The 22,958-nt window shown below is 43.4% G+C and overlaps 2 protein-coding genes across 4 annotated transcripts in view; one reads left to right on the top strand and one right to left on the bottom strand.

The window, feature by feature from the left end:
- Positions 1 to 1,556, top strand: part of ppfia2 (PTPRF interacting protein alpha 2) — a 137,085-nt gene extending 135,529 nt beyond the window's left edge. For 2 of the 3 annotated variants that reach the window (XM_071512201.1, XM_071512196.1), the window contains exon 28: positions 1,498 to 1,556. In XM_071512201.1, coding sequence (XP_071368302.1) covers positions 1,498 to 1,556 — 59 coding nt within the window. Of the gene's footprint in view, positions 1 to 374; positions 432 to 1,497 lie in introns of all 3 variants that reach the window. The other variant, XM_071512189.1, reaches the window with a different exon arrangement.
- A 5,262-nt stretch (positions 1,557 to 6,818) lies between these two features.
- acss3 (acyl-CoA synthetase short chain family member 3) overlaps positions 6,819 to 22,958 on the bottom strand; it is a 38,257-nt gene continuing 22,117 nt past the window's right edge. The window contains exons 10-16 of the mRNA XM_071512441.1: positions 12,553 to 12,648; positions 12,065 to 12,128; positions 9,923 to 10,004; positions 9,299 to 9,421; positions 9,093 to 9,192; positions 8,283 to 8,458; positions 6,819 to 7,383 (exon numbers count right to left, since the gene is read on the bottom strand). Coding sequence (XP_071368542.1) covers positions 7,300 to 7,383; positions 8,283 to 8,458; positions 9,093 to 9,192; positions 9,299 to 9,421; positions 9,923 to 10,004; positions 12,065 to 12,128; positions 12,553 to 12,648 — 725 coding nt within the window. The 3' untranslated portion in view covers positions 6,819 to 7,299. The remainder of the gene's footprint in view (positions 7,384 to 8,282; positions 8,459 to 9,092; positions 9,193 to 9,298; positions 9,422 to 9,922; positions 10,005 to 12,064; positions 12,129 to 12,552; positions 12,649 to 22,958) is intronic.

The following is a 22,958-nucleotide window of genomic DNA, read 5'->3' as shown; positions in this document are numbered from 1 at the left end:
CTAGAAAGAAGTGTCAGTATCTGTGCTAATACTTTACATATGTCTATATTTTAGTGATCGCATTATCTCAAAAGTGAGAATGATAGGTATTCTTAAATGAAATGCAACTCAGTTCTGTAGCAGAATATGGCAAACGACTCGATAATATTTTAAGACTCAATGCTAGATCACATGATGTGTCGTGCTGGATATTTTCTGCAGTGTGGCTTTCAAAGACAGCAGCAAAGCAAAGGTTTAACCCGCAGCGTTGCAGAGGGCAGGAGCTGCTGCTCCTGGCTGTGTGTGTGGGTGTGTGTGTGTGTGTGTGTGTGTGTGTGTGTGGAGCATTCTGACCATGTCTCTTGTTCTCTCTGACACTGACGGCTGCTCTGCAGTCCTCTATGAGACGCTGGATGACAGTCCTGACGACATGTATTTGGATTGGTTTCAAGGTCAGCTATGCCCCACTGGAGGCTCCGGGCTTGTCGGCCCCGTGTGCGTTACTATACGTATATCCCCCCCTCTTCACATGGTTTCTGCTACCCACCGTCCCGCTGTATCTCTCCTTTTCTTTGTGGTTTCTCACCCTCACCTTTCTTCTCTCTTTCTCTCTACTATGCTTTAATATCTCTGTCCTCAATATCCAACTCCAAGGGTGGCCATTTTTGTTTTGCAGAGTTGTGAAATAGTTGGGTCTAGTCTCCCTGGTGGTAAAAGCTAGGGCTCCAGTTATGGGTTAGGACCCACTCACCTCCTGTGGGAGGGGTCGGCTGGCACAACCCTTGAAGTTACAGTAATTAAGCGGCGAAACAAAGATGGATGTGAGTGCTATGTAAGTTGCCCTGCATCAGGAGGTTTACATAGGTAAACAGTGTGTCTTGGATGTATTAACAACTCAAACTGACAGTTTGTGTCACTCCTCATCCCTCTGCTGTTAAAAGAGGACACTGGTTGAAATAGGCTCTCTCTGAAGGGATGCAGAGTGTATCGGCGCTTGTGTCTCGACCAGCAGCTCGTGACGGCATTGCGGACGCAAGTCATGATACATGGGGGGGGGAAGACATCCATTTTGACCAGTGTTCTCCTCTAACACGGTGTTCCCGGTGAAACTGAAACAGCCTTTCCGTGTGCCTCTGTCTCTCTTCTCTGTGCTCCCCGGTCTGTGCCGTCCAAAACAGAACCGATCTTGTTGCTGGTGTTGTCCACTCAAATCTAAAACCTCCTTTGAGTGCGTGAGCTAATGTGCCACGGCTTTCCTGCTGCGGTGACACTGCAAGTAATCCCAGTCGTGTGTGTGTGTGTGTGTGTGAGAAAGAGACCGTACCGGTATAGCTAACCAAGTCTGTTTCACTTGTGATCACACCTGTACCGTTTTACCTTGCACAGATCTAATCCTGTGGCACTTATTTTGGGTGGTAACCAAGTAGAGGAATGTTTCCTACTCACTCTGGGTCCATCTGAAATGGCAGAAGCCTAGTATTGTGACTTAAGGATCTCTCTCACTGTCTCCCCCTACAGTCGGACCATCAGCGGTGCAGCGCCTGGACAGCTCCACGGTGAGAACCTACTCCTGCTGAGAGGAGGAAGAGAGGGACCTCAAACTGTATGCTGTATGTAACACTCGCTCGCTCTCTCTCACTCACACACACGCACACACCGAAGATCCTTTCCTCAGAAGTGCCTAAAACAGATATCGGATCAAAGGGACGAGAGGGTGAATCGTTTCCCCCCCCAGATAAGCGTGTTTGTCTCCACGGCATGGCGGGCGTCTGCGGTGTTTTTGCCAGGTGGCTGTGATAAGGTGACAGGAGGAGGCAGGGCCAGCAGCGTGCCGCCGCCTCCTGCCGACGTCTCCCCTTTAATGTCCGTCCAGAAAAGATGACTCAGTAGCGGACCGGGCTTTGGGAATCTGCTTCAAATAGATGAGGGGCTGCAGTATCTTACACAGAGATTAGTCGACAAAGTTCATTTACATGATTCTGATAGCGGAGGTCTCCGAAAACTGACCTTGTTAGATTCCTCTGGACGTTACAGATTAGAAAGTGAGCTTGCCCTAGTTTTCCTTCCAGCTGTGTATTGCCAGGTGCGGCGAAAGGAAGGAGGGCAATTTCTCATAAGGATTTAGCTACGCTTTGATTTGATAGCTTTGAGAAATGCCGTCTCATGTTCTCATCTCTCTCTGCATCTATACTTGAAGTGAGTTTCTTTGACAAATGAAATGGTAAGAAGATGCCAAAAGCTGTAAAAAAAAAAAAGAACCTTTACTTCTTTAAGTGTTGCTTTAGATCTTATTGATTGGCATGAAGAGCTCTTTCCCAAAGCGAGGAACCAGAGACTGTGATCTGTGATGTTATATCCAGGTAAAGTGCTGAGTTGCTCCTGCTACTGCCAAAAGACAAATTCCAGTCTTAAGTTTGTATCTGATAGTTTAGCAAGTTTGTCCACAAACTGTTCCATATGTGGATCAGGTTTATGTGTCCAGACAGAGGCAAAAGGGTGTAGGTAAACTCTGTGTAGCAAGTCACACTGACATACTATGGGAACAGTAGCAGCCTAAATGCAACTCCATTTTCCCTCACTTAATCAGCAACATTAAAACAAAAGATACATTTACATGAGACAAGAATTCAGGTATGAGAGAGAATGAGAAGAATTATTGGTCAATGTGAAATACAGTAAGACTTTGCTAAACTAAATCTCTGATCTGAAGGGGCAAACAGTCAAAATATGAAACATGGTCCAATTTATCAAAATGTCTTAAAGCATTAAAAGGAGTTTCAAACAACTAGGAGAAAGGCTCCATTTTATTAAAGGAGAAGGGTATTTGTGCTTGTGATGAAAGCCAATCACAAAATAAGCTTCGGTAAAAGTCAGCTGTACTTCTAAAAATGCAGAGAGTAAAAATACATATATATATGCGTTTGAGGTGGAAATAAATGGGGAAAGGACAATCCGTCCTTCTAATATTGAAGAGGACGTGTCTCCTGGTCTCCCTCCAAATCTACACCTATGCAGAGGCACACTGAAATAAGTAGGATGCATACTGAAAGTCAGCTGCTTTGATTTCATCCTTGATTCAGTAGTAAGATTATTTTCAGTCAGTAGTCAAGCTAAAGCTGCTATTTACAGTATATGTGAAAACAACAGTGTGTGACATAAGCTTTGCATTTACCTTTTATAAATTACAAATTGTACTTAAAAAAGCTTTCAGGTCATTAATAAAAGTGTTGACATTTTAGATTTTGAATTTTAAAAACTTGCACAAGATGCTAATGTTATACTTGTTAATAGATTGCCAATGCTATGACTTGAAATTAACTTCTAATTTATTGGACTTGGACACTACTAATTTCGTTGGCATGGCATCCATTAAGTTAGAGTTGGTTTTAGACATCAAAGTCATTCAGGATTTGTTAATCGCATTGAGTACAACAGTAGAATAAACTTAAACTCCTAGACCAACAGAATTACAAGCCACCAGTAAGTAACAAGTGTAAGGGTCAGAGCCACAGCAGCCAGACAGTGACACTGCTGTGATGGCTTGATCGTGTTAGAGAGGAGTGATTGAAAAAGAAATAAAATAAGAACTGAAGACAGAGAGGAAGAAAACTTTCGGAGAGCAATTTAGAGCGAGTGGAGCAGAGGGGAAATGAGTCAGTGGGGAGAAGGTGAGTTATATCTTCATAACCATGATTTTGTGTTTCTCAAGAATTTGCTCATCCCATGAAGCGCCCCGCAGGCTGTGTTTCTGATGCTTTCATCAGCTTATTTTTAAGTACTCCCACATACCAAAAAAAGATATAATACAGTGCAAAGTTCAGTGGGAGCACAGTATGTGTGTGCAGGAAACACAAAAAAATGATTCTATTGAGTTATTTACTGTACAAGCTAGGATTTATATGCCTTCAGCAGCTTATTTATCCTTTTCCATTGCTGCAGGCAGACAGGCATACGCCAACACAAACAAATATATACAGTGTATGCACACAAAAACACGCCTCCACGACCTTCTCCCTCCCTCTCCACGATTCAGACTCAGCATTTGAAATGTAATGATGTTTGCATAAACCATAGACATAGCATGTATTTGAACAATAAGAATAGCAAGTTGCAATTCAGGAATTCTAATTTACATCCATATCAAGTGCTTGAAATCGTAGATTAGACAAATTCAGTCTGTGTTGGTTTTATAGCTGCATATTCTCTACACTTTAAATAGCTGGTAATTGTCTGAATACCCCAATAACCCAATATAATACTTAACGCACTACTTAATGCACTTTTAACTTTGTGGAGCACCCTACCTAAGGCAATTTTACCCTTGAGGGATAATAAAGTTTATTTTATCTTATAATGCACTCAAGATGACAAGCAAAAGATGACATGTCACCATAACTAACAATTGGTCTTGAAAATGTCCGGTCAGATTTAGGCAGTCTCCTTCTCAAGTGTTTCCTCACTCCATAATGCTGTAGCCATTTTCACAACAACTTAGTACTACATCTTCAAACATATATTTATGGATCTGACCATACAGACACGAATCACATGGCCAAATATCAAATATGAATCAGATATGACACACACAGAAATCTAAATGTGAAAATATCTGATTCCTGTTGTTTAGAGAGTAATGAAAAGGATGGACCTGTGCCACAAGGTCAAAAATTCACACATATAGTAGTGTTTAGTATGGACACAGACTGTACCTGGGTACTGTCAGTCACCTTTGTTCATGTCTCCAGCATGGAGCTGTACCTCCGTACGACAGATGAGAAGGTGGGTCAAACGCCTCTCCCGTTTCTGCATTCGGTTTTTCCTTAAAGGGGCAACAAGTATGATTTTTTTCCCCGACACATAGCACAAAATGACCATAATATCTCTGCAGGGGGTTGATAGGGTTGTTGCTCAATACCAGTCACTCAGCGATTACTTCTCCAGGTACTGAGATTCCTAGCTTCCAAAACTCACTTTCCAGTCCGTGCTATTTTGAGACAAAAACTCTCTTGAATGAGCTACTGCTCCGAGTGGCTGGCCATGCTGGAGGCCCGACCCCCTCCTCCTTCCTCCCCTCTTTCCTTTGGAAGAAGTAAACAAACAGGAACAAGACCGTTCCTCCAAGACCGTACACGATCGAGCCCGAACCAGATCCTGTGTGGGAGGACAATATTGAGGAAGTGCCGTTTCATCAGTTCTGACTTAAACACCTACTTGTTCCGTTTCCCCTCCAGGTGCAGTTTTAACTGGAGCCTAACCAATGGAGCTGCTGGACGGGCCAACCTGCCTAGGAACAAACCATTCTGACGACACGCACTGCCAAGAAGCCCTGCCCTCCGTCCCTCTACCCCACCCCCCTCCATCCCTCACCTGTCCCCCTGAAACTAAGAGAGCAGGCTGGGAGGTCTAGTTAGGTGTACCTCCTGCCATGCCCCCCCTCCCCCCCCCCTCCTTCCCTCCTTCCCTCCTTCCCTCCTTCCCTTACTACAAGCCAAGTCCTCCCCCACCTCCCCCCGTCCCTCTATAACGTGGGCACCAGATGCCGGTGCTATACTGTCCTGCAGGCTGCCCTGTTGTCGCCATTTCTACCTTTTACATGTACAGTAACTTGTCGATGCATAACGTACTGTGTATTTCTTCTACAGGAGATGTGTAGGTTATCTGTAAATTAATATAAATATGCCGTTTTTTTAATATATACACACACATCTATGTATAAAAAAAAAAAGATATTCAGAGTTTGTGCAAAAAAAACGCCCCCCCCCCCCCGCCTCCTCATTTAGCGGTCCATAGATTAAAATGATGCTGCTCTTTGAACAGTCTCCATATTGCCCGCCTCCCTCCCCAGATCATTTTGTACATACGGTTTTATTTTTTCATTGTGCTGATGATGACGATGAAGATGACGATGATGAACGTGTGCTGCACCACGGGAGAGAGAGAACGAGACTGTGGATGTTGTGTGAACATGTTCAGCCTGCCCTCTAGTGGCAGACAAACCCCACTTCTGGCACCGACGAACCCCACTATCCTTTCTCACGGGACCCCCCTCCCCTCCCCTCCCCTCCCCTCCCCTCCCCGCGCTCTAGGAGGGGCGCAGTGACGCACCGCGACGCCTAGAGACATGACAAGCACTTTGATACACAACCGCACCAACTCAACGGACTCTTTTAGTAGCCAAGGACGAAACAAAATAAAGACGCCACTGTTCTCCGAAGTCGCACAAAACTTCCTCTCAGAGAACAGAACAACAAAAAAAACAAAAACAAAAAAAAAGCAGGACGGCGTCGGTAGAATCTGTCACTTGCTGTACTGTATGGTTTGTCGGGCTATACGGTCACACGCGGGACACTTACACCCCCCCCACCCCCACCCCAAACCGCCTCACCATGGAGTCCTGCCCTCAGACACTTAAGTAACAGAACAGCGGAAATAACTGAAAGACAGACTGCTTTAGCTCATAGTGTGTGTAGAGTGTATATGACCATGTTGAAGTGAGGTGACTTTTAATGACAAAAACCTGTTGCTTGCTGTGACTTACGTTGGTGTAACTGTTAACTCTTTGTTTCCGTCAGAGTTTCCAGGGTAACCTATTGTACAGCCCTACTCTCTGTCTTTTAGTTATTTCTGATGGACTACTGCAACAAGTTTTGGTTTTTTTTTGGCTTTTTTCGGTTTGTTTTTTACATCTTCGATTTGCACGAACAATGAATCATTTTATTTTGTGTCCATTTTTTTTTATTTATTACTTCTTGTACTTTGGTCAAAACTAAGTGGTGAGCAAAACAAATTTTCATTGTCAATAAAAAAAAAAACTACTGTCAGTGAATGAGTTGCATTCATTATTATTTATCTTGCCCACTATATCCATTAATTATGAATTTAGAAAACACATACTGTAGTACAGTAATATCTTGCATTTTTATTCAAATTACATACATATGTAATGTTACTTGGTGTCTACATTAAATGCTGATGTAAAATTCAGCCCGACTGTATGGTTTGTTATCACCCATACATGTGAGAAGGTAAGACTTACACTGTTGGTCCAGAAATGTCTCCCTCCAGCTGCCCTATAATCTTTCACAGTTTATTGCCCACTAACATACCCGAGCCTACATACTCAAGATAGCAGTGTTGAGAAAATGAATAAAAAAAATCACTACTTCTACTTGTTACGCTCTCATTTGTACCTCCTTGTGCATGGCGTGAACGTGCATGCACACTTTCTGCAGTGGGTGATTGTGCATATTGGGATTCGGACATCCCCCTTTACAGTGCGCTGTACTGTATGCAGCCACAGGTGTCAACCCAATGAGGAGTTCAGAGTCCAGCAGGTCTCAGGGCCTTTTCTACCTGCCTCTCAATGTCTTTGAACACCTCTGGGTCCTCAATGGTTGGAGTGATCTGTGGAGAAACATTGTTTACATTTTTAACTTTTGCAGTCTTCCATATTTCAGGGTATCTGCAGGTTTCAGAAAGCCAAATATAAGGCTTTTAAGACCTTTTTAATGCTACCTGGGATTGAATTTAAGGCAAACTTAACTAAAATACAGAAACAAGGCTGGCAAAACCAGCCCATTACAGAACACTGTTAATAAAAGTTGGGAAACACTAAATGGGGAGTATAAGAAAACCATAATACACCATTAAAAAAAAGGAGAAATTAAGAAACCAAGAAATTAAGTGTTAAGGGACATTAAGTCCAATTGTGTTTAGTCAAGAAGATGCGATGAAAAAACAAAACATGTTTTACATATTGTATTAGTAACCCGGTTCTGTATTAATCTAAGAGTGGACATGCAGTGTAAAGAAACCAGTCATTGTATGATGAATAGAAAATAAGACTGTATTTACGATATTTTGATACTTTTAAGGCCTTAAATTTAGATTATCCATTTTAAGACTTTGACACTTTTCAAGGATCCGTGGAAACCCTGTATTTCTGTCTGTAATCAGACCTACATTAAGGTGTAATGATGCTCAGTTTGTCATCCAGTTCTCTCTTGGGGTCTCCAGCACCCGATCAGCACAAAATTGAGTTGGTAGCTGTAGAGAGATGAAATCCCCAATGTGCCCTCAAGTCTATTAAAGGAGTGCAGGGCCTGCTAATGTGCCGTCGTTATTCAAATTCTGAACTGCACAATAAGATTTATCGTCTTCTGAGCGGCTGTAAATCCAAGCACAGGGGAGGAATAAACCACATGTGCAAACAGTATTTCCACTCCGCACATTTATTCTGTAGTACTGACGCTCTCATCAGAGCTAAAACCCCCTTTCCTGCTAATAAAGAAAAAACGTTGTACCTTGTATGGCTTGCCGTTGACCAGGTTGGCTAAAGAGGAGCGGGGGATCTTGCCGGAGCGCGTCTTGGGCAGTCCTCGAACAAACAGCACTTTCCTGAAGGCAGCGACCGGCCCGATGGTCTCTCTCACCAGCTTCACCATCTCATTAACGATCGCCTCCTTGCTCTTCTGCACGTCTGATACACACACACACACAGAAGTCAGAAAGTAACGGGAGTAGAGCTGATCTTGTTATTTTCATAGGATTTGTTGACAGTTAGCAATGCATTAAAAAACACCAGCCTTATCCTTTAACCCTGTTGTGTATTAATCTAAGAGTGGACATGCATGTGGGTCAGACTTACTACTGTACTACCTGTAACTTTAAGGGTAAGTAATGTAATATAAGAAAATAATGAATCTACACAATTAAGATACCCTGAAACAGCAGTGTTACATGGTAATGCCTTAAAATAATATTGTTACTTTTCCCAGGAATGAGTAATGTTACATTTTACTATTTCAGTTTCAGTGATAGTATTACAGTTACTACTCAAAAAAGTCATTACTTTTGTTATCCTACATCCCACCCCCATCACCCCAGTTTGTTTTACTTAAAAACATACTTTCCCTCTGTGCAAGTGTTTCTACTACTTTGATTTCAATGAAAGGATGACGAGTAATCCTGATTTTTGAGGGTAAGAGAGGATGCAATCACCAATTTTGGGGGTGTAATGGTATAAAATGCTAATATTACTTTAGAAATAATTAACGGGTAACAAGTAATTTATAACTTTGTTTACACAAAACTGTACATTTGTCATGCCTCACCGGTCCTGAGCACACACAGGGCCAGGGGGACGTGGCCCTTCAGAGCGTCCTCTAGACCCACCACAGCACAGTCCACCACCCCAGGGTGCTGCAGCACAGACTGCAACACACACACACACACACACACAAACACATACATACATTACAATACCGAAAGAAGAGTTGGGAAAATCTTTACGCCGCTTCATCTCTCATCCTTCTCCTACCTCCTCCAACGCTCCAGCCGACAGCCTGTGTCCTGCCACGTTGATGACATCATCAGAGCGCGACATGATGTACAGGAAGCCCTCCTCATCCACGAAGCCTGCATCCATGGTGTCATAGTAGCCCTGATGATGGAGGGATGTCAGCATTATGTTACACCTTGGTATTTAGGAGCATTATAGTAGAATTACTGAAAATATCAATAGAGCACATATGTTGTAATTTTTGTCACTAAAACATTCAACTGCAATCAAAATTCTACAGGTGCTTAGTAATATATGCACATACAAGTTTCATAGTTTAAAAGTGTTTTGCACCAGTATTCCCATATTTATCAGTCATTCAAACCTCTCACTGGTCCTCAAACATCTCAAAGGGGCATATGCTGTATTTGTGTGATGAAACATTTAAACACTAGAGGGCCATCTTATACCATATACTCACCTCGGTTAAATCTATCTGCTACATGCCAGTGGCATACAAGGAAAATTGAATGAAAGTGACCAAAGAAATACCTTTGCGAAATTGCAATTAACAACATGTCTACTGTAAGTGCAAATGTATCAAGTTGGGGAACTAATGCATGTCCAATACACAGTGTATTGTGAGGAAATGCCAGGACATACTGGGAACTTAGTGAAGTAGAGCTCCTTGAACAGATCCTGGTTCTGCCACAGTGACAGCGCTGCACCAGGTGGTAGAGGGAGTCTGAGGGGGAAAGGAAAGATACACCATCAGTTTAGTTTAGTTTAGTTTAGTCAAGCCATTTGGCTACATTTGCATACATGAAAAGTTCTATTCCAAAATGCAATACAGGCATGGAGAAAAACAGAAAAAAACCTACCTATCATTACCTATTTTAGAGATTTTGAATGATGAAATCACCATACAATAACTCTAAAATAATAGGCTCCACACTGTGAAAGTGTCATCACTTTTTCAACGCATTTATTGTGGAACAAAATGCACCTTAAAATATAATAAACTTAATTTGTATATAACACTTTTTCAAAAAGAGTTAAAGTGTGTTTAGTAAATTAAAACAAGTAAAATTAAGTCTGTACCTCAAGATGAAAAGATGAGAATAAGGTGTAGCAAAATATAGTAGTAAAACTAATAGGATAGGAGACATTTTATAAAAGTGAGTCTATAAAATAGGTTTTAAGAAGTGATTTAAGTGATGATCCTGCTAACCACCATGACGAAAACAAAAATTAGGCATTTCAAAATCATAAAAGATGACGCAATTGAGTAACAGACTTATTTCCAATGTGTTTCTAGACATAAAATGACTATTTGGTCCAGGTCTAGGTTTGTTTTTTTTCCATGGTTGTCAGTCTATCTGACTTAAAACAATACGGCGATAAGGGAGCGCCTGGCCATGGATATTATTTCACTACACCACGGTCAGTCTAGACACAGCGCCAGTCTCTGCTGGACTTCACCTTGCCTGACCCACACTGAGACCGTGCAGACACACACACACATACATACACGCACACATACATACACACACACACACACACACACACACTGGGAGATAGGGTAGCTGGGTCATTGAGTCTTTGTTTACACAGGAGCTACCAGTAATCCCTTTTCTCGACCCGTATCTTGTCCAAGATGGTCCCATTTGGCAGGTTTAACCTCTGAACGTGCCTCTGCGTAGATTCATTCTGATACAAGGAAGCGCATATTAAAAACGCACCGATGATCTTATTTTGGATGCTGATTTGCTGTTGAAAGCTGATGGGAACAAAACGTCCCTCTGGCTGCAGCAAAATCTAGGGCATCTCCTCCAATATTGTTCAAGCCAGGAAAAAAAATAGAAGAATAAAACCGGGAGCTGATAATGTGCTGCGGTTTGGCTGCCTGCATTTAACTTAATGAGCCTGTCACACACTGTTGAAGACTTCCCATGCAGAAAAACTACACTTGAAGCATTCAAATTTGTATCGCAACCAACATAATTCAATTACCCACTAATGTTTTTTTTTCCTTCTTCTTGGCATCAAGACACAAGGCACATAACAGCCATAACACAATGCAAGGATATATGTCTTCTTCTGACAACAAATTCGCTGTTTTTAGATATTGTCGAATATGAATTCATGTAGCTGTGGTTTCTGAACAGAGATCAGGGCTAGGGGTGTGAGATTTACTGGCTAATAGAAGGAGGTACAGTATCACAGTCTGTTTACAACTCCACCTGCTTGTCTCACTGTGTGCACTGTGTGTGTGGATTCCTTGGAAATCCCTCTTGTTGGCACCGAGTCAGTACCAGCAGTTACAAAGAGCAGGAAAGTGGAGTTGGAGGGCGATAACAGAAAGGTAACAGGCTGAAAGATAAGGGAGCACAAAGGGCTAGGGTTGACTGCTGGAGCTTCTGATGGAGCCCACTTTACACCACCGACTCGCTTACACACACACACACACACACACACACACACACACACACACACAAATACACACACCCTTCCTTTTCTAGCCCTAACAACAGAGGAGTGAAGTTCCTCGGAGTCTGATACAAGCTGCCCAACAGTGACTTATTAAGATTAACGGCTGAAGAATCGGATTTGAAATTTGATTAGGGTGTGCAAGATGTTTTTATGTCACACTTTAAATCAGTGAGTGTGTGTGTCTGTGTGTGTGTGTGTGTGTGTGTGTGTGTGTGTGTGTGTGTGTGTGTGTGTAGACGACAGACAGACAAAGGGAGTATAGAGTAATGACTAAGCTGCTCGCAGGGCTGTGAACGTAACCGTGCGGCTTACCTCACCACAATATTTCCCAGGATTCTTGGCTGCACCTCCTGCATGTCATCGTTGATCACTGTGACTGGTGGAAAGAGGAAGAGCATACAAATCATATTCAGAGGGGCCATATTTCACCCACTGGCAAGCTGGAACAGCAATATATATATACTGTGCAGGGAAATGCACAGCTGCTTAGTCTTCTCCATTTCAAAGCAAAATTCATTACTTGGGAAGCCATACATCAGTTGATTGGTTTAAATATTGGTTTATCAGTAATTGTGATTGAGGATATGTGTACATAATGATGGCTGGGAAGTGGAAACATAATATTAAATCAGAATCAATACAGCTACAGGTCAATATAGATCCAAACAACAAATACAAACACACACAGATTTGGGGGCAAACAAGCAGAGTAAGCCCATTAATAGACAGGGTTGGTTTGTCTTCAGTGTGTCTGCTTTAATGAATGTGATTTAGATGTACAGTTGTTGTGACTCTCTTACCGTTGTAACCTGGAACAGGCTTGCCAGCCTGTCCAGCAGGGGGCGTGAGTGAGTTCCCCAGGCCGATACAGGAGGAGGTGATGGCTGAGCCAGTCTCTGATATGAGAGAGAGAGAGAGAGAGCGAGAGAGAGCGAGAGAGAGAGAGAGAGAGAGATGTGGATCAGTGGTCCAACGTTATGCTTTTGAAACAACCTAACTCTTGTTGTACATCATCCCTTTTCTCTAGATATACTCCATGCTCCTCTCCTCTATATGCACCTTCTGAATGGTGAGCCAGACAAACTAGCCTGACAGTTTGTGTGGTATTGGGTTGCATTGCTCCTGTGAGCAGCATTAACCTACATTACGCAGAACTATGACAGCTCCTATGGGCATCTCTCTGACTCCACCACCCAACACTGCTCCACTTCCAGTACGGGCTTGCCTGTTTGACAGTCCAACTAGCCCACCCAGCGAATGAATAACAGAATCGATCAGCCCCTCTAAGCTATCTGCAGCAAGATTACATCGGAAATCGCACAGCAGCAGAGCAGCCCCAGCTTAAAAAAGCCCTGAGAGATCTGAATCTCGGTCTCCTCCGTATGTTAAACCTAGATTTCAAGGCACCGAGCCTGCAAAGAAACAGCCCTACTTTGCAATCTGTAGGTGTCGGTGGGTTTCTCAGGGAAAATACAAGAAGAAAGATACAGATGAATGCTCCATCTGCCTGCCATGTCTTCCTTCTATTCCCAGTCCATCAGCCCTACTTAAACGCAGCTCGTGTGTCATCTAACTAGCATACAACAGGTGACAGACAGTACAAAAGCAGAGTGTTTTCAACTTCATGATTGCTTTCATTGTTCTCGGCATCCATTTTATTACACCTTTGCGTTTATGCAAACAGCTTGCTCCTCCAGACAGTGAGGCACATAAAGCACAAGTATAAAGCCTGCAGCCACGATTGAGAGGTTATATTACTGTTCGACTAAACATTAGAATGGGGAAGATGTGTGATTTAAGTGACTTTGAAAATCGTTTGATCATTAGTCTCAGATGTGCCGGTTCCAGCATCTCAGTAAAAGCCAACCTTCTGGGTTTTTGGCACTTACTGTGTATACAGCTTACCGAGAATGAGCTGCCTAATGTGCTACCCATTTTTTCTCATTAACATGCAAATGTATGCAGCAAGGTGCTCCAACATCTAATCAAATCATCTACTCTATAGGGGGGTACCTGCAGTGTAAGTAGGAAGTTTCTACCATGTATTGTTCTCAAGTTATGGTCTTTACAAATGCCAATTTTCCTCATCAATATGCACATTTATGCAGCAAGGTGCTCCAAAATCTAATCAGACAGGAGTACCTGTGGTGCAAGTATGAAGTTTCTGTTATGTATTGTTCTTGAGTTATTGTGTTCACAAGCGTCACGCCATTTTTCCTCATTAATATGTAAAAATATGCCGCTAGGTGCTCCAAAATCTAATCAGCTCATCTATTCTACAGGGGGAACCTGAGGTCTAAGTATGAAGTTTGTATAATGTATTGTTCTTGAGTTATTGTGTTCACAAGAATGTGTCTCCAAACACACAGACACACAGACAGATGCCACCATGGTGGAGGGGCATGAGGCATTCAGTCAGCAGCAGTCCTGAGGGCGAAAAATGCTTTGCTGATGAGAGAGGACAGAGGAGAATGGCAAGACTCGTTCAAGCTAACAGCCGGTCACAAGTATACAAATACCAGCTCAGTACAACAGTGATGTGCAGAAGGGCATCTTATACCTCACAACTTGGCTCTAGATTCAAGTTGAAAACGAAATGCCATCCAGTCTGAATATCAGACAAATGGTAACTTCAGGCAGAAAAATATAGCACCATGTCAAGACGGTTCAGGAACATAACAGTGACTTTCGTTCAGTCCCACTCCCCAGATCTCAACCCGATAGTGACCTTTGGGATGAGATGTTAGTAACATGAACGCGCCTCTGAAAAATCTTTAGGAACCGTTTGGCACTTTCAACTCAGCAAGGACCAAGATCCCTGTGGAACATTTCCAGCAACTTGAATCCATGTTTCCCAGAATTCAGGTTGGTTCACCTGCTCAGTGGATCCAGAATGTATCTCCCCCTCTACTGCTAATCAAACCAGCACAAACCTACTTCCAACTTCAGCACCGCAGGCTTCAAAGACATGAACCGCCATACGGGGGGGCAGGAGGTAGCTGTCGGTTGACCGGGGGATTAAGCTATCGGATGAAGAGGGAGGCAAGGGTGAGATGACTACTTTCCCCAACTGCAGTGGCCTCTGAACTGGCAGCCACTCAAGCCTCATTCATCAGCGGCAGGTTAGCTACTCCCTGCAGGGTTCAAAGCCCATCACCCTCGGTCCAGACAGAGCTCACCACCAACGTTCCAAAATGATTTTTTATCCCTTCAAGGCAGCATTTTGGTCCCGCCCTTCTGGTCAAAGTGCAAGGTGATGACAGACCCCCTGCTGACCAATCACGGCTTCAGCTTCCCCCTCAGGTGTGTGACAACCAGTCAGGTTTGTGACAACTACACGCATTGCCAACATTTATGACCGTCATATAAGCTGACTGGAACTAGAGCAAAGGGGAAGTGACCTTTGAGAAGATAGGACTGGATTCATGTTGTTGGAAGGTTACTAGGATTTGACTGATATGCGTGTTTGAAGGCCAATACTGATATTTTTGGACTGAAACTGTGCACAAATGATATTGTATGAAGAAGCAAGTCAAGGTACCACTGCAAAAGTCTTCATTTTTCTATGGCTTGAGATACCCCTGATGTAGGCACCTACTGAACCATGTTAAGTAGCCATAGAAAGAAATAAAGGCTAAACAGCATTTCATCCATGGGGGACACTAAAAATCTTCATTGAAACCCAGGACAATAATAATATATTCATGCATAGGCCTACTTGTGTTGAATCTGGCCAAAATGTTGCAGTAGAATCAATTTGGATTAAGAGCTTCCCATAGACAATGAATAAATATTATAGATTAATATAAATTACCCAATAAATTTGTAATCAAACAAACTGCATCATATCAGAGCTGGATGACAATGGCGGGACAATATCCGATTTTAATAAAAGGGCCAATATCGTCAAACGGCTCAACACTGAGCTGTGTCAGCGTGAGCGTGTTTAAACCTGATTGTATAAATGGGAGCGCCGGGGCTCGCTGCAGGCAATTCACGCCCAGCAAATAAAGCTAAAACCCAAATGAAAAAAGACAACATAATTGACCCTTAACATTTTACAAGGCGTACAGGAAGAGGGAGCGTTGCCTGTACAGATTCCAGGTGTAGAATCAAGTCCAAAAGTGAAGAAATCATCAGCACAATTTAAGACAAATCAGTGAGCTCTCAATGAGTGATAATTTGTAATCTTGCTAAAATCCTTTTTTCGCATATTAAATAAGAGGCGGTAAGTTGAAGAGAATAGGTTTCAGTTTTTAATAGCTGACTCAGGTTTTGTTTCCCAAGAACTCCCGAGGCTGCTTCCCCAGCTCAGATGTGTAGACATAATAGATCACAACGCGGCAGTTGTTGACTATACATTATCCCTGTTGGTTAGAAAACACCCCCGTGGCTCAGAGAGACTAATGGGCTGCCTAGGAAATTCAAAGGGTCCAATCTATGTGTGGGTGAGAAACAGGTAGATAGGATCGATGAATGGAGAATAGATACAAAAACATGATTAAAACGCTCCCAAAGCATTTCGATTGCCTGGTAGGAAATCATGCTAGGAAACATTTTGGACAGTTTGACATTTTGAAAGGACTCATCGACATGATAACAATTTAATTCACTAGACATTATTAGAGAATGTACAAGCCTATGATTCCCATCATAGGCTTCACTCTCACCACATACAGTGTTATACAATTCAATACTAAATCAACACCATCAAAAATCTAAATCTTATCAAATGGGGGTCTGTGGTCTAACGTTTGTCTATTTGGGGTTTCCTATGAAAACTGCCCGTATGATAAAGACAGCTAAGACAGTCAAAACAGTGCCATTGCTACTATTCTAGTCCCATTTTGAAGGTGAGATCACATATGGTGGATAAAAAAAGCTAGAGAGCACTGGCTGAGACAGGTGAGTGAACACTAGGGGAGTCTGAACATGGAAACGAGTCAAAGCATCGTCTGTGGGCTGGAGTCTATCACACACACATACACTCGGGTTGTGTGCTTGTCTATCTGTCTGATTGACTGGCGGTCTGACTCTCGGTCAGCCTCACCCTAGTCCTACCTCTCTCTCTCTCTCCCTTTTCTTTTGCTCTCTCTCTCGCTCCTTTCCTCTGTACACAAACAAATCAATCTTCCCTCGACCTGTTGGAGCTCAGCTCGGCCAGTGAGAGGCATTTTGAGTGTGATGAATGAGTGGATGCTGTGGGGTGGGGGAGGGGGGGTCGGTGTTGGAGAGAACCATCGAACAACCTTGCTCATTACTAGTAGCTTGGAGGGGGGTTGTTGTCTGTAAAAACAAAACCCGGCTCTCTGATCATGTGTTTTCTCTCCTCCTTGGTACTCCTCAAGCCCTCACTCTCTCTCTCAGAGGCAACAACTGTCTTCTCCTCTAACAATGTTACTGCCTGCACACTAAGACACACAACCACACATAAACACAGTAAGGTTCAACTGATATGGTGAATCCAGGTAAAAGCCATTATCCCTTATTGATATCCCAACTGTACCAATCACAGAGGAGGAGATGTAGATAAAGAGAAGCAGATGAGTTGGAGAAGGATTTTTAAGCTTGAAATTGGAAAATGACTAGATACAATACTCAGCTTTCACGTATTTATGGAGGCACACAATATGAAACACAATTTTGGATGTGTTACCTCACTCTTTGTTGAGTTGTCATGTTGGATTTGATGTTTTTTGGTTCAGCGCTCCTCATAAAAGAATTTCACTGTCGAAGCCATGTAGTACAAAGTACTCTGCAAGATAAATAAAAACCTAAGAAATAAATAAAATGTGAACAAACAAACAAAAATGTGAAACTAATTTAAGTGTGTGTGTGGGTGAGGGACAATAAGACTATGCTACCCAGCCATTATACATAACCAGCATACTAACAAAACCAATATACCAGCAATACACCATGCTACAACAGAACATGTTAAATACAAAAGGGCAATTTTGTATTTTAAAAGTGTTTTGAAGGAGCACACTGAGTTGGGTAAACTGATTTTGTTGGGCAGGTCGTTCCAGCCTAGAGGCCTGTTTGTACTGCAGCTGCCAACCCTTAACATTTAGATTAGGTGGCTAGTGAATGGGTCTGCCTGTCTGAGGTCGAGCCTGATGTTCTCTGTGGTCACCTTTTGTGGGTTAGTATATTGTTCTTTTGAACTGGATCTTCTGTATGCATGCTCACCTTGGATATGGCACATATTGTTGTATTGTTAAATACAAAATATAAATAAAATATTTTAAATTACTTATTTTTTCACTCATTCATGACCATGGCATTCATGTTAGCTTAACTAGTTAACTATGTGCTAGTATGGCTAGTTTGAATGTGGAAGGTCAGCTAGGCTAACTAGCTAACCTAGATTATCTAGGTTAGCTAGTTAATTATTTCAGTTAGATAATCTAGCAGATTGGCTAGATTGGATTTTTTTTGCAGTTATTAGCAAGAGCACTAGGCTTCATAATATTAGCTTCCTCCTCTTTTATCCTTTACCATTTTCACTAGGCTTCAGTCTAACGTTAGCCAGAAAAACTCTTTGGTCGTTGAGGTTTAACTCAACCACTGTGGAAATGGTATCCAATATCAGGCCAATATATCAGTCTAACCCTAACGCACACACACAAGAAAAGAAAATTGTGTGTTTGTCATTCATGTGTCCTGCCTCTCAGTGTCATATACATCCAAGGGAGTGCTTTATGTGCATCATACATATGCACAGCATGGTTTGCGGTTGTCCTGGTGATATGTGGTTGCTGGGGTAACTTAAGAGCTGAACCAGATAGTCGACCCAAGGTCAGGCGAAAAGACGGGGAAGCGTAGGAGGATGAGAAGATGAGAAAAGAGAGAGAGAGAATAGATGGCCAACAGCTTGGCTAGACAGTGTTCTATGTTCTTGTCTTTTTTTATGATACGCGTTTCATGTTTCACTTTTACTTGCTTCATTACCAAGAATCCATCCACTTCATACAACATGGCAGCGAAATAGAAACACTATGAAAAAATGCGTCTGTGAATAGATCATTTGTGTGTATAGCTGTAAGTGGTTTTGGTTTTTTACCCCTGCATTTTCTCTGAGAGTCTGGGTCAAAGGATGAGAGGAAGTCCAAATGTTACAAGGGACTCACAGGATTTGTTCTGCTAAGAGTCTGTATTGGACAATACAGCTTAGACTAAGACTGTCTTTGGCAGTCTGCCGAGGAGGCAGACACAGGTAGAGACCAAGGGGCTGGTTAATCAAGCCTTTCTGATTGGGCTGAATGTTAAAATCGAGCAAAATAACGAGGGAAGAAAACTGAGCGCAAGAGGGAGGAGGAGAGGGAAGAGAGAAATGACAGAAGTGAAATGCGTGGGGAATTAAGAACTGCATAAGGTCGGAGATGCTGCCCACCAAAGAGAGACATGAAAGAAACAGACAGATGCGCAAGTATTCACACACACACACACACACACGTACACACACTTCCAATTACAAGTCGGACTCTTTAGAGGACAATTTCATTCCATCAGCTAAAAACATTGCCTCCCTTATCACTTTTCAGACAGTTCTGCTCATACACTCAGAGGTATGTTGATGCATACAAATTCGCTACTTAACTTGCTAATGAAAGACCCCCGCTCGTGCCTCAGAAATCTCAACAGACGAATGGCACAATGGTTTGGCGCGAATGCCAGACGAGCTCCCAGGTTAGAGACCTGATGACAGCAGCCTCCAGTAAACATCGAGGTAACGCAAACGTAGCACCTCGGCTCTCGGAGAGGCGCCAACCTGTAATTACATGAGCCGCTCGCCCACGACATCTGCGCTACTGTCTCTGCAGCGTCGTAATGAGGCGGACTGAGTGACAGCAGCTTTTTGGTGCTTGACTGACATGAGGCGCAAAGCCAAGACCCCCATGCATGTCCCATAAGTGGGCCACAGGGCACGAGGGTGACTTGACACAGGCACAATGTGAGTGAAAAGAAATGCATTCTGATGTGTGTCTTAATAGGGGAAGCAGAGGGACTGGTCTTTGTGCAGAAAAGTGGTGGGAAGGAATACCAATAAGGCAAGGGAAATGGGTTGGGCTCTCTTTTACAATTCCATTTTATACAGTTAAGCCAACACTGTAACTTTTTCCTATGGAGAAAATGTGCTGTAGGTACGATGCTGCACGATTGAAAGGTGCCGCAGTGTAGAAAAAGATGCAGCTGTAAAAAAGTCATAATCCAGGGCGAGCATGAGCGTTCATACAGAAACCCAATTCATCTTTCTTTTCTTGATTACCAATTGGCTGGTAAATAATTTGAATTCAAACCACGGCGTTTGGTATCCACATCCCCCAAATGATGTCAACAAACATAGCGTGCAATTGCTTGATTCAAAATAGGGGTGGTCCAATCAATACAAAACCTAGTTCTTCATTACTACCGCTGAGTTGTTGGCTGTATCAAAGGAGCTTCACAGATGCATGGATGAAAGAGTCCGGATACCTGGAGAACCACCAGCTGACCGCTGAGAAGCTTCTTGTGAAAAGATATCATACAGGTGCTGGATTTAAAATAATCAACATTTTATTCAGTTTCAAGTTACGTTTCCCTATTAACCCTGTGATCCAGTGCACTGCTGTTTATGTGTTGAGTTGGTAAATGCTGGGCTGATAAAAGCCTCTGTTTTTCTTCAGTAAGAGGACGGTGCTTCCAAGGAGGCTGTATCACTCCCCTTCACAGTGTGGGACCGACCTTCTGAAGCTCTCACTATTCTCCAGGAGGAGTAAAACAGCCCTTTGCCAACGCTGCACTTGGTAAAGGCCAGAGGGAGAAATAGCCAATTCTCTAGTTAATTGACAAGTCAGACCTTTTGAAAGGTCCGATTCACTTCTACAAGATAATACCATCTATTAACAAAGGCATCTGCTGTCGGAGAGAGATGGATTAGCAAAGAGAAACAGAGAGAGAGACCATCAGACAGAGACAGAGAGAGCGTCTACTGCACTACTGTAATCTCCGACTCTATCCGCCACCTCTCGTTGGCAAGGCAGCCAAACCCTGCCAACTGGAAACACACATTGGTTGCCAGGCAACGCCAGTGACATCAGCAACGCTCATCATCGCCCCCCTCCAGCCCCCCCACCCCCAATACCCCCCACCCACCCCGCCGATGGCGCTTGGGTCTTAAAATAGCGCACAGATTATTATCAGGCTTCAAAATGGCAGCCATTTTCTCATATGTACACAAAGGGAAATAGGCTGGGGTTGCATGTGGATTTTGGGTGGCTCAAGGGTGAAAGATTTTGTGTGTGTGTGTGTGTGTGTGTTGGGTGGTGGTGGTGGTGGGGTAAATAATGTGTGTGTGTGTGAAGGAAGCACATAACTGCGAGTGACAGATGATGATGATGCTGAAGGTAGGAGGAGGGATGAGAGAGAAAAAAAAGAGCAGCGTGGTGTCATGGCTGGGTTGATGAGACAGAATGAATCAGCACATCAGATGACAGCGAGAGGCTGAGAAATGATTGAGTCCGCCGCACATGGGAATAACGAGCGCGCCGATCATTTCCACTCTATCTCGGAAAACCAATCTCTCCAGCCAAGTGCTCTTATATAAAAACTAATCACAAGCTAAACTGATCAAATTAGTCAAACTTTTGCCCGCAAGGTTGTTTGCATAATTGAATATCTCCAGCAGAGAATGTGTAAATTTGGTATTGTATGTGATCACCGACAAATCCTGGATTGGTAACAGCTGGCATAATATAAGTGTTTGTCCCTGGATATGTATTCCAAAGCCAAGCTCCATGAAATCGAAGCATGCGGGCGGCGGCGTTTTCTACTCAAGGACAAGAGACGTACTTCGACCCATGACCTCGTCTCTGCCGTGCGTCTTACTCACGCTGCCCCTCTCCACGGCACCATCACAGCAAACTGACTTGTTTTGTGTCGGCTGACTTCCTCCCATTTCCAACCGGGGCCTTGTGCAGATCTGAGGAGAGCTGCGGTAGGAAGGAGCGAGCGCCGCCGGCTCTTCTGTGTGATGCGGCTGTTTACCAATCAGCAGTGCTACACACTTGGCTGCGGGGCAGGGGGAAGCCTCCGGGGGGGGGACGGATGGGAAACTGATGCGCACCAAAAACTCGGAGCCACTTTCATCTTTTCTGGCGTCGGAGGGAGTACGCGGCGTGCATGCTCGATGAACCGTTTTAAAAGTGGGGGTAAACGCCGGCGTGGTGTCGCAGATGCTGATTTTCATGATGCATCTTTTAACAGGAACCGGGAAAAGCGCGCGCCCCGTTTGATAAATAACTAATTCTACGGTGATGATACAGCAGGTTCACCCCGAGTAGCTGGAGAGTAAATGTGCAGCATCAAAACTCTGAGATCCTCAAGGAAAGCAATAGGCACCCATATTATTGTAGCTGTAAACATGAAAAGACTAGAATATTTTTTTGCATGACAGCCACTTTCTGCAGTTCAGTGTTGGCCATGCAGTTCACCTACCATCGCCTCAGGACACTGTTGTCCCTCCACAGCCTCCTGGCCTTCATCGCTCTCGGCTCTGTTTTCACGCCATCGATTACAGCTTTCGTCCGCTGAATATTACATTCCAGACGAGAGAGATTACAGGCATGCAGCTGGGAAGATTTATGAGCCACTGCAGTAGTCATTGATTCTGTTCAATTTGTATCTATTTTGTAGGTGACCACAAAGAGCAAAGCCCCCAGGATGGATAACGGCAGAAGGACAGATCTTTCATTATTTATAGATGCAAAGAGCAGGTGAGAGAGAGAGAGAGCGAGACTTTAAACGACTGTCACAAGCTTGAAAAATGACTTGTTTCTGAGTCGAAAGCCAGAGGATGCAAACAAACTTTGCATTTCAGGTGTGCCGTGTATAATGAATAAAGCTCTAATGAGGCTCTCAAGGAAGTTTGTCTCTCCTTTCTGGGACGGCCGTTCCTGAGTAAACGAGCCTTGAATGCTAAACTCCTTTCCATTAACCGAGTTGCTTCCCTTCTGTTGGAAGGGAAGATGGAGGAGAGTTGTCAAAGCGCTGGCACCGCTAAAAGTCGCATGATCGATGTCCTGTCTCCGGAGAGACGGTGAAACAGTGTGGTGTGACACCGGCGGCGAGGTGACTCATGAACTCGGCAGAGGCAGGAGGGAATCATACACACTGCCTCTTCCTGGCAAGTCGACACGCTTTTGACCTCTTACTGGCATATCAT

The sequence above is a fragment of the Centroberyx affinis genome, unplaced genomic scaffold (genome assembly GCF_046629955.1).
Source record: "Centroberyx affinis isolate AG114_WGS23_722 - 3 ecotype Tasmania unplaced genomic scaffold, CSIRO-AGI_Caff_v1 ptg000277l_1, whole genome shotgun sequence".
NCBI lineage: Eukaryota > Metazoa > Chordata > Actinopteri > Beryciformes > Berycidae > Centroberyx > Centroberyx affinis.
Note: the sequence above shows the minus strand (reverse complement) of the source record. Positions and strands in the feature narration are given on the sequence as shown.